Source organism: Ischnura elegans, chromosome 7 (genome assembly GCF_921293095.1).
Source record: "Ischnura elegans chromosome 7, ioIscEleg1.1, whole genome shotgun sequence".
Taxonomy (NCBI): Eukaryota; Metazoa; Arthropoda; class Insecta; order Odonata; family Coenagrionidae; genus Ischnura; species Ischnura elegans.
In genome coordinates this window covers 114,498,218-114,510,304 of record NC_060252.1, presented here as the reverse complement: position 1 = coordinate 114,510,304, position 12,087 = coordinate 114,498,218, and the positions used below count along the sequence as shown (strand labels likewise).

The 12,087-nt window shown below is 38.8% G+C and overlaps 1 protein-coding gene across 1 annotated transcript in view; it reads right to left on the bottom strand.

Annotated features, from left to right (window-relative positions):
• Nucleotides 1–3,646: 3,646 nt before the first annotated feature.
• The window catches only part of LOC124162939 (thyroid transcription factor 1-associated protein 26), a 43,934-nt gene continuing 35,493 nt past the window's right edge, over nucleotides 3,647–12,087 (bottom strand). The window contains exon 3 of the mRNA XM_046539697.1: nucleotides 3,647–4,001. Within this exon, the coding sequence (XP_046395653.1) occupies nucleotides 3,755–4,001 (247 nt within the window). The 3' untranslated portion in view covers nucleotides 3,647–3,754. The remainder of the gene's footprint in view (nucleotides 4,002–12,087) is intronic.

Genomic DNA, 12,087 nt, shown 5'->3' with positions numbered 1-12,087 from the left:
GAAACCACTAACCTTGTTCAAGGTAGGGAGAAGGAAATCTCAATTCAATTAAAAAAGCAGTTGACACGGGTAAAAACAGTGATAATTGCTGTCTGCTGCTCCTCGAGTAATTATGGAGGTAGGGGAGAAGAGAGAACCCATTGGTCAATCATAAATCACGTGATTCTAGTGTAATGTGTACATTACTCAATAATGGTCACTAGTATTAAGTCCTTCTGAAAAAGTATCAAACTTGAGAGTAGGAGTACATATAAGCGCATACCAGCTTTATTGACAACAAAATTAACAAAAGTCAAGTGGCAGGTAACTAAGGCTTAAGATCCGCATTGGAGTGGCATCTGCTTCATGAATAAGATATCATTCCACAATCTTTTGATCATCAAGATAAATTCACGCAGTAGCTGTAAACCGATTGATGGTGTACATACATACCTAATTTTTAAATTCCTGGGAGTAGCGCAGGACAAATCCTTGAAATGGTCAATATGTATGCAGAATGAACAAAATTGTTAAGGGCAATCTCCACCAAATTTTACTTAAAATGATTTAAAACTGGAAAGTTGTAGTGGGGTATCGTAGTGGCTAGAGTCCTTGGCTGCAAATCAATGGGTTCTTGGTTTTAATCCCAGCTGTGAACACTCCAAACAAAATCACGGAAGTAAGAGGTAGCTTAGGGAGAGGAACTGTCCTCCCAAACTCTGAATGATGTTTAGTTATTACATACCCGTGGCTAAGTCTGGGGTGAGCTCTACCCTAATCTATCCAAACCAAACATCAGGGTTGAATCACTAGACGAACGATGATCCGCAACACCATTTTATTACACCTTGAGATTACATTTTACACATGCTGTTCAACTTGGATATAGCATGCAACATTGAGGTGAACTTGCATTAAAAGTCTGGAAAAGAGTCATTAACTTAATTCATTCTTAATTTTGAAAACTATTTCTTTCTCTTCAACTGTTTCTCTGTGAAAGGTGGAAATGATACGTTACTTTTGCATTTCACTTCATCCCACAACCAAAGAAAACTTTTAGTACCCTCACCCAAACCTAGCTCTAAGTCATTACAGTATGTTCATAGTTCATTTAAACTACATTCAATTCTTATGGAACTTGAAAATAATAACTTTGATATTCCACCCATGTTAAATGTGCAACTAAAACTAGGATTATTTCTAATTCAATGGATCATGATACATACAAGGAGTAACTCTGTTTGGCCATGGGCTCTCCCTTGTCTCTGATCTTGTTGGATATGTATTTACATGGACTCTTCGAAAAAAACCCTTTTCTCATTGGCCCATCCTCTCACCAAGAACATGGTTTGTTGGCATCGGTATGCGGACGATTTGTTGTGTGAAGTACGGATCAAGGCAGTTAGATTTGCTCCCCTCTCACTTTAACTCATAAAGGGCCAATATTCAATTAACCATAGAAAAAGAAGTAAACAGATCCCAGTATCACATAGATAGGTATTTCCACGCCCAGATCTCAAGAGCAATTAGAATGTTCGAATTTTAGGAAAGACACACTGACCACATTATTCATTTCAAATCTAGACACTTTTCCAAAAATATTTCCTGCTTTCCATGCAATGATTCAAAGACTAATTTATATCCGTATGTCTAAAGCCAAAAAGTTTATAAAGAAATGAATACAACTTAAACAATAGCAGCTAACAACGGCTACTTCGAAAGGCTAGTCAATAAACTCTACAAATTATCTCTATCGTCTCAGGCTCAACCTTATGGAAGTTTATTATACCGGGTAAATGAAAAGAAAAACTTTGTTACATTCCACCAATTTCATTTCAGGTACAACTAGTTTCAACTAGCAGCATCATCTTCAGACAGAGGAAGACGATGCAACCGAGTCAGAACTAGTTGTACGTACATCAAAATACATTGGTTTAATACATACAATAAGGAAGTTTTTCTTTTCATTTACAGTACTCTACAAAAATAAATCGCTAAAATATGCGAGAAATAATAGATGTGAGTCGTTGAAATGAGGATTCTATTGATAAATGTAGACATTTTCTCTACTTGGGCCTTCCGTCTCTCATGTCAGTGTTTCCAGGAGGTAACCAAGGGACCAAATCAAAGTGGCTTTTTACAACAGACAGTGTCTCTGGAGGTTAGTGTTGTACACCAAGCATCATAGTCCCGTAACAGAAAGAAAAGGAGTAAGTAAGTTGAATTGTGGATGCTCGGCAGACAATATTCATCAGACAGGTTGGGAGTTTATGGAATTAAATAAGGAGCATGTGCCAGAAATAAGGATCTATCATCTCTCTTTACCAGGCACTTCTTATCTTAGGCACCATACTAGTGATTTTGCACCTAAGAATCCGCACGTGGAAAGCAAGGCTGCATTCACTGGAGACGATGGACACTTTTAAAAGCATCCCTTGTGACAAGGTGATCATCAACAAGATTTTTTTAAACCTCCCACTCCCTTCCTCTGGACCTTACATGGATATGCACCCAATCTTGGGGGCATCTTGGCACCTAGCCTTATCCATCAATTATTAACTATAAACAACAAGTTGGTGTAACAATTCAATTTCTTCTATACCTAACATGCCTGTTGATGAAGATCTTCTTCAAAGCCTATGTTGCAGAATAATTGTACATTAAACCTATGAGGGATGAAAAAATTATTATTAATATTATTATTGCTACTTTTGGAGTAAATTCTTGGTCAAGGCGAATGATTTTTTCTCTGTGGATTTCTTTCACAGTAAATTCTACTCAGGATTTCATCTGGGTAATTTTCTTGATCTCCATTGCTGTCAATGTTTCAATGAAATCCTTCGCCATTGTCATCAACCTGATGATGATGGAAAAGGATATCATGGAAATGTCATCAGCGATGGAGGTTGAGGAGATAACAAATATGAAAACCACAAAAAAATTTATTGCCATTATTCGTCAGGAAAAAGTGAAGTCCAACATTATTACTTTTCATAATGATTAGTAAATTCCACAGTCATGCATCAAACAACACAGTTAACAATCCATCCATTTCCTACGTCATTGTTCAAACCCAAGTCCTATAACAGATCATGCTCAGTCTAAAAAAAAGAAATTCCTTATACTTCCATGTGATGACTTAAAATGATTCTTATTTTAGTAATAATAACTTCATGCTACTTTATTGCATCTATGAACACAGTCAATATGCAACTATTCATACAAGACTTAAACGATGGCAGCATTTATACAAGTAATCCTGTTAGAATACCTATGATTACTACATAATACTGTAAATATTAATGTATGTATGTATATCTAATTCTGGCAAGTAATAAAAATTATTACTTAAAGTTTCAGATCTTTATCAGTCATTCATAGCCAAAATCAATGAAATAGTCATTGTATTATTTCTTTCCACTCACACCAGTACCATGCACCATCTATGAATTACATAGTCAAAGCAGATGAAAATGGTAAAAACAAAGTGTATACGTTTCATAGGTAGAAAACATTCACAGACTTTCAGTCCACAGTCATGAAAGGTGATATCACTCCTGCTTAAAATTGGGCAAACATGCATACTTTAAGACATTCTAGGAGTTGCAATTTGTTTAAATTGAAAATAAAATATTTGAATGGTACGCAACGCTGGTAATACAAAGAGTATGCACAATTGACTTTATTTTGAATCAACAATTATCACCATACAAAAAATGCACAAATCTCCAAAAGTCAAAGGTTTTATGTACAAATTTTTAAATAATAACTACTGTCATGTACAATCTGCCTGAATTTTTTCCAACAGCATTTCAAGTCTATCTTTCATAACAGGTTGTCCTTTCTTAGTTTTTTTGGACAGTTTCTTGTACCTCTCCATTTTTTTCTTTCTGTATTTTTCCAAGGCTTCCTCTTTCTCAGCTTTTCTCCTCACCGCTTCCTCGCGGCGCTGCTGTTTCTCCGTCTGCTTTTTATCATACTCTTGTTTGGCAAGCTGATAAGCACTTGGGAATTTCTTGCTGCTGTAAAGAAATTAAAATTCATCACCAGGTTATGACTCCAGTCACCTCTTCCACCAGTGTCTCTTCAAATGGAGTACATTCAAAAAATCTACTTTTAATTATAACAAAGTCATGAAACACTTTTTTTGACATTTGTGTACACAGTGCATTTACAATGCTGAATGGAACAACGGTCACTCCTTACATCTAAAGAAGGAATTAATGGGTGCTGATTGTATTGTCGTTTCAGATTTATTCTAGTGGCATTCAAACATGCTACTAAATTAAACGTTACTGGCATTTTTATGGGTGGAAAATTGCCAGTGTTTTTTTAAATGTACTAGCAGCTGATTGATATGGATTTCACCAACAAGTATTTCTCTCCTTCAAACCATTTCCTTGAAGACTCTATCCCCAACTTCCTTCCACCCATTTTATATTCCCCACTTGCATCCTTCAAACACCAAGGAGCACAAGATGTGCATATGTGGGTTGTGCAGAGTGGCATATGTGGGACAAACTGATTGTAGTTTCACCACCATGGTAAATAAACATAAATGTACTGCTTCAATACACAAGATGATAAGATCAACGGTGACCAAGCATCTCATAGGAACAGGATACATTTTCGAAATTGAAATCCTCCACTTGGAAACAAAAGGAAAAAATGAGATGCTCTGGAAATTATGGAAGTATAGGAACAAAACGATCGAAATGAATGGATGTCTATTCCATTCTCGCCCACCATTACTCACAATAGAATTTCAAAGACCGAGGCATACATAGACTCGTGGCTGAGCTTTAAGCCACCGAGTGTGTCCACCGGGTTGCGGATGGTGGGTCGTTATCTAGATAGAGGTTAGCTGCAAGATACGAGAGTTCTCTCATCGAATATGCAGCCGTGGACGAAAAGCGGCGGTGTTCTGAGGGGGTACATATTGGGCTACCCTTGGGTAAGGTAGACCATTTAAATGATACCGAAACCTGTGAAGATACCGTGACTTGGCGACTGGGGACCACCAACAATTATGCCTCTCATCACCCGGGGGAGAGGGCAGCAGCTCTTCTTCATATGAGCGAAGGTGGAGACCATACTGGTCGGTACAGCGACACTCATTTCACTACGGGCGTGGTAACATTTACTTCATAATAATAATTTTTATTGTTCCTAGAGATCACATATGTTCCGGTGACATTGGAAGTCGTTAAAATAAAGTAATACATTGTTACAAATAAATGAAGTGATATAATATTTACAATTTTTACAGTTTAAAGAAAAAGTTACAATTTTTGTGGCTGATGGGCAAAGATTACTCAGAGCCCAACATAAAATCCTTCAGGCTATAGAACAGTAAACTCTCGATTATACAAAGCAGGATTTTACGAAGTTTTCGATTATACGAAGTGATGGTGCGGTCCCGGTGAAAAGCCTATGGTGAATACATGGTGCTATTAGATTATACGAAGTTTCGATTTTACGAAATGTTTTGAATTTACGAACCCCGGATCGGTCCCCAGGAGCGTAAGGCATTCGTTTATACGAACTATGGCGAAATTTTTTCAACAAAATTAGTTACGCCGGCATATGTAGCTAAAAAAATCAGCGCTTCCAACTGTGGTTCATCAAAAGTGTGACATCGTAAAGGATAGTGCAACTTTGGAAAGAAAGGGTTCACCTAAGACCTCACGGTGGGAATTTAGGGGAAGTAGGAGTTAAGTAAAATATCGCGACTGACATAATGCCCCTATTTACGTGCCTATTCGTAAACATCGCATAGACAATACTTATATATACCATTTAAATGATACCGAATTGTATACCAATGACTGCTTCAAGTTTCAACCAGGAACTTGATGTTATCAAATCGATATGTTCTAATAACGGCTATCATTATGACCTCATCCGTAAATTATTGGCCAAAAAAACCCGAATAAGAGTATCGCCCACCCTAACCAGTTTGCTGCCGGTCCCCAAAACGGAACCCAAACGGTGGTGCAAATTACCTTTCCTTGGCCCCCTGTCTTACAGTGTTCACAACCTCATACCCAAAGACAAATACAGAGTGTGTTTTTACTCCCCGACCTCCCTTGGTAAAGTGATTTTTAACTCCAAGGACAAAGTGAATCCTGAAGACAAAAGTGGTGTCTATGCCCTGACATGCGACGAGTGCAACGGTGTGTACGTTGGTCAAACGGGCCGCAAGTTTAAAACTCGTGTCGATGAACACAAAAGAAGTGCTCGTTTGAAAGACTCCATTTCCCACTTTTCTAAACACCTGTCCGAATCCGGCCACAACAGTGATTTTAATATTAAAATGTTACATGTACATGACAAAAGTGTAAAACTGGATATTTTAGAAATTTTAGAAATCACCAAATGCACTCTTGCACGCAACATCGAAATTTTTAATGATATGACTGTATTCAAATGTTCTAACTTTTTATCTACTGTTTTAAAATCTGACTTCTTCCTTGACAATCCTTCCTCCTCCCCTTCTCATTAACCTCGTTACCACCTGACTTTTATCTGCCTGCCCCCACCCCACCTCCCCAAACTTTTATACTTTTTGTTTTGAACCTCCTATCCAACCAACAATGCCCAACCAACAATGCTCAATGCTCCTCCTCATTTAGTTCCCCCCCCCCCTCCTCCTTCCCTCACACTATTGTTGGATAAATAAGGCTGGATGTTGTATGCTTTTCTCAGTTAGTCTTGATAATGACGTTGTAACGTTGAAACTAGTAGACTGCAAATATAAGGTTGTGGAATAGTACTGTGTTTTTTATTTAACCATGAATAGACAATACTTCGTAGTTTAACATGCCAGGAAGGTCGCCCGGGGTATTTCGTACACTCCTAATTAACCCTTTGCACTGCTGTGAACGTACGTGGTACGTTCGCAAGGCAGGCTGCTGTGAACGTACTTCGAAGACTATTTGACTACTCTTTGCCGAAGCACTTCGAAGGGTCCCTAATCCGGGACCCTTTCCTCGACGAGCTCACCCTCGCTGGCCTCTCTATTCGACCCTCCGAGCCTTTCTCCCCAAAAGTGACCGCTCTGACTGCATTTTGAAAATCTATCAATCAATGCCATCATCAAAAATAATTGTTTGCATCGCACTCCTGCCAATCAGGCATTCAAGTACGTCTCTGAACCGTGTTTCTGCGATGAGAAATAACGATTTTGTTAACTTTGCTAAAATGTCCAAGTTAATAAAATTGTCATATTTCCTCCACTACAATCGCAAATTGCTGGAAATCGGCCGGATTCCCTTTGATAGCGCATCATGAGGATGTTCTCGAGGTTGGTAATTGATACAACTAGCCTACTAGTAATTCTACTGCTATAATATCACGGCTATAGTTGATTCGTTACGTTATACCTTCAGGAAGCTGCAGCGGATAAAATCGCGGAGGAGATTAGAGGCTTGAAAGATGATTTTGAAAAATTATTGAAAAAGCAGGAAGAGCACAGCGCGCAACATCAAACGATTATATTGCCCTTGACGATGATCTCCGGGCTTGCGACAATGGGACGCCGGTACATACGTCGGAAGAAGCAGCGGCCGGGACTAGTCAGAATAGCAGTGACGACGAAGATGAAAGTGAGGAAGTAATTTCACCAAATAAAAAAGAAGTACACGCTGCCCTCCCAACATAAAGATATTTTGATCTGGCTAACGAGTTAGGTCCCCAATTTCATTCCCATTTATGCAAGTGAGAAACCATGGTGGAAGCGGTGATAGAGAAGGCCAAAAAGAAAAAAATAACAGATTTTTTTAGTAGTATCTTTTCGTGCATACAATAGCCTTCCTGAGTAAACAACTTAAATATCTTAAATATTGGGCTCTATTAACCACAAACTTATTTTTCAGGCTACTCGTAATGAAGACGCACTTCTGACTCTAACCATGAACTTTCTTCTCGCGCGTCTCCCCGTTTTCCCATGCCGAGAGATCTTTCTTTCCGAAGTCTTTGTTTACTTCCTCCCGCGGCCTTCTGCTGATCTTGCTGACACCCACCTTACGCATCCCAAACCCCTCCTTCCCCAGCATTGCCCATTCACTCCCCCCCTAAGGTTACGGAGCTGGAGTGCGTCGTAGAAAAATGCGCCCCCCAAACGTAAACTGAGGCAGAGCTGAAGGCCCTTTCCCCACCCTTCTTTCTCCTGCCCCCTTCACCCCACCATATGCTGACCGCTTCTTTCCTCAGGCAATCCCCATCCCACTCTTATTCACCCCACCCACTGGGAACGTTCCCCGATTGTGGAGAAGGGCATGGTTCATCTTTACCTGCAACGGGGGTAAGTTATTAACCGGAGAGAGGCTGAAGAAGTATCTTCCACTGTCTGGGAAATGGTGCCGTGCTTATAATTCTCTCTTCTTCTCTTCTGACGTTTCAATTGAAATTATTTTCTTTGCTCTTTCCTCACTATATTTATTTATGATTATGGCGCGACTATTTTTTAGTGCTAAAGCTAAGAAAATCTTTTCTCTACGTCAATGATTCTTTGCATAACTTTCAATACAGCGGAGAAAGGGACACGAAAACTAAATGAGGTGAATGTACAGGTTAATGCGTGTCGTTTTTGGGAATTCACGCAAGTGAACCAATACTTCACACATGTTGAGAAATGATGAAACATCTCTTGTAGGAAAACAATCAATGCGGATAATAACGTTTATCTCTTTATTTCTCCATTAATGGAAGATGTTTCTCCTGTCGTTTTCCGGTTGGAACCTTGCTCCTTCCGGCATAAAAGAGAGAAATACTATATGAACATAGCACTTCACACCCAGTATGAAGAATATGGTCCTGATGAAGAATAAAGTCTTTCGTAGCAATGTCTGCTAAGATGACGGAGCACAGTATCCGGACGGGGAACTCAAACAGAATTTACTTCAAATATTCGCCAGAAGATAATCATATCCTACGTCATTTATAATCGTAACTGAATCTCAATGAAAATAACTAATGGAAAAGATAGCACATTCAACTGAAAATACGGAGTAACTCGAAATATTAACTTCCGAAGGTTATTTTGGAAACGGGTGGAGGCCCTCGTTTTTCTTTTTTTTTCGTCACTGATGCCTTGTCTACACTACACACTTAACTTAAGTGACTTCACTTAAATATAATCTTAAATGTGGTGCGGTAGCTACACTTGAGCTTTAAGTCGACTTCAGCACCGTGATTGTCTATATCGGGAAACAGTTATGTTGACAGATGAAGGTCTAGGAGAGCAATTAGTGATTCTTTGACCCAAAGCGACTGTTATTTGAAATAAACTTCCAAACTCCGTGAATTAACCATTTTGGATTCAGAAGGTTAAAAGGAAAGACCGATTTCAGTTCCTGAGGGAACGCTATATGGCGAGAGGTGATGGAGTCAGAGGAATTTAAAATTACTAAGCGTGACTTCGTGGAATGACATATTCATAACGTAAACAAAAACACTTATTGCTAGTCAAATTCCACTGCTTTATTAAAACCATTGATGTTAAATTTCAACCATTAATTCCTCCCACGTCCAATGAAATCGCCACATCTTATCTCCCTCGGCATCCCTAGGACTAACATTAAAGCCCTATGCAATAGTTTCAATAACAGTGTGTGGGAAGTTACTGAGTGCATTCGTTTACGTTATTTTCAATTATGACACCATGGGAAATAAACTGTTTTACCGGATCCTCTGCCGTCGTCTCATTGTCAGTCTTAAAATTCCTTAAAACGTTTCTAAGTTTTATAAATCGAGTTTCACCGTGAGCAACAGGCATAGCAATTAGTTTTCACGGAAATAAAACCAACAATTATATGAGAAACACTACAAAATAAATTATTCGAATTAATATCCCCAACACTAGAAATTAACTAACGAAATAGAACGCTCAATAACCACATCATACAATACAGCACAACTTAGAACATAATCAACGGGATAATGTGAGATGGGTATTATGTGCCATTTACAACACATGAAGAGCTTCAACCGTGCGGAAACAGTTGCCTACGCAATTTAAGTTGGGTTCGAAGATGACTTAAGTGGAGGTGTACTTAAATGAAGCTGGCGACACCTACACTACCAACTTAAATACAGAGCCAACTTAAGTAGTCACTTAAGTTACTAGTGTAGACCCGGCATGAGCGATAGAGGGCGGCATAAATGGCGGTTAGGCCGGCTGCCGCTAAAATTCCGTGGGTGCTGGAAACAAATATCTATCTTTTGCATACTTAATAGTATCTATTGACTCCTAACCACAAATTTATAACATTAAATTCTTATAATAAACTTTGCAATTCATTATTTGATTACGTTTTCTAAACTGGTCGGGAATTTCTGAAGCGATCGTTGATGTTTAAGAATGAACGAGAAATGGGAATTTTATGGTGGTATAATTATTTAACGATCTATCACAGCATAAATCGATAACAAAAAGCCTTTTCTTAGAATTCTACCTTGAATAACCACCTAAAACATTTAAATTAGGCCACTAAAGACAAAAAAAGGCGGAGGAAACAAAAGGGAAATTTTTTCGTGACTTATGAAAAAGGTTTGAAATTACGAAACTCGATTATACGAAGTGCCAATTTTCCGGTCCCACTGACTTCGTAAAATCAAGAGTTTACTGTAGTTGTTTTCCATTAGATATTTCTTCAAAGCATTCTTGAATGGTGTAGGTGGAAGACATTTGATATCATACGGTAATTTGTTTACTTTAATGGCTGTAGTACTGCGATGTGGTAGGCAAGGGGAAACCACAAAAATACCACGAACATCCTAAGGAGTCACAGTTACTCCACTCACTTTATATAATGACATGATGGAATTCTCTTAAGTAAAATATTCCGGAGGTAAACTAGTCCCCCATTCGGATCTCCGGGCGGGGACTACTCGAGAGGGTACATCCGTTAAAGGTGATAGAATGTTACGGATAGGAACATGGAATGTTAGATCACTTCGTGCCTAAGGTAGGCTAGAGAACTTGAAGGTGGAGATGCGAAGAATGAACATCGACGTATTAGGCATCAGCAAAATGATGTGGCCCCAAGAAAAAAATATGGATTAGGATATTGAAATGAAAGAGGAGAAAGGCTACTTGAATTCTACACTGAACTCAGGTTAGTGGTTGCCAACACTTTAGTCAAAAATCCCCTGCGAGAAAGATAGACGTGGAAGATGCCAGAAGACCTTGGAAGATTCCAAATCGACTAAATTCTAGTGAAACAAAGAATCAGAAACCAGGTGAAAGACTGCAAAAGTTATCCAGGGGCAGATATGGATAGTGACCATAACTTAGCTATAATTAAATGCCACCTTAAATTTAAAAAATTGAAGAAAGCCATGAAAAATACACAGCAGGTTGGAAAATGGAAGGAGGTTAAGCATCAACTGGCTTTTAAAGAGGGTGTAGAAAAGAAAATAGGGGAGGATACGACCAACAAACCAGTGTGAGAGAGTTGGAAAAACATTAGAAGTGGTCTGCAGGCAGCAGGTGAGGAAGTTCTTGGTAAAAGAAGAGTCGTTATGAAAAAACCATGGATCACGCAGGAAGTATTAGATCTCATTGAAGAAAGAAGAAAATACAAGGCTGCGAAATCAGAGGAAGGACAGAATCGTTACAAGAGAATAAGGAACGAAATATGTCGTAAAGCGCGGAAGGCTAGAGAAACATGGATGAAAAATATTTGTGAAGACGTACAAAACAATCTTAAACATGGAAAAGTAGAGGCCGCCTATAGGATAGTGAGGAACCACTTTATGGAAAGGGGCATAAGATGTAATACCCTTAGGGGCAAAAACGGAGAACTAATGATTGAAAATTATGACAAAGTGAAGAGATGGAAGGAATATCTGGAAGATTTGTACAAAGGAAGTAGCCTAAGAACGAATGCTATCGAAAACGAGAGGGAAGTGGATGCCGATGACATGGGAGCCCCAATTTTAAGATCAGAATTTGATGCGGCTGAAAGAGACCTTAGGATAAATAAAGCATCTGGCATTGATGATATTTCCGCAGAGCTAATGAAAAATATAGGAGAGAAGACGTTGAACCAGCTGTATAAAATCATTAGTGAAATGTATTCGACAGGTGAGATACCAAAGGAC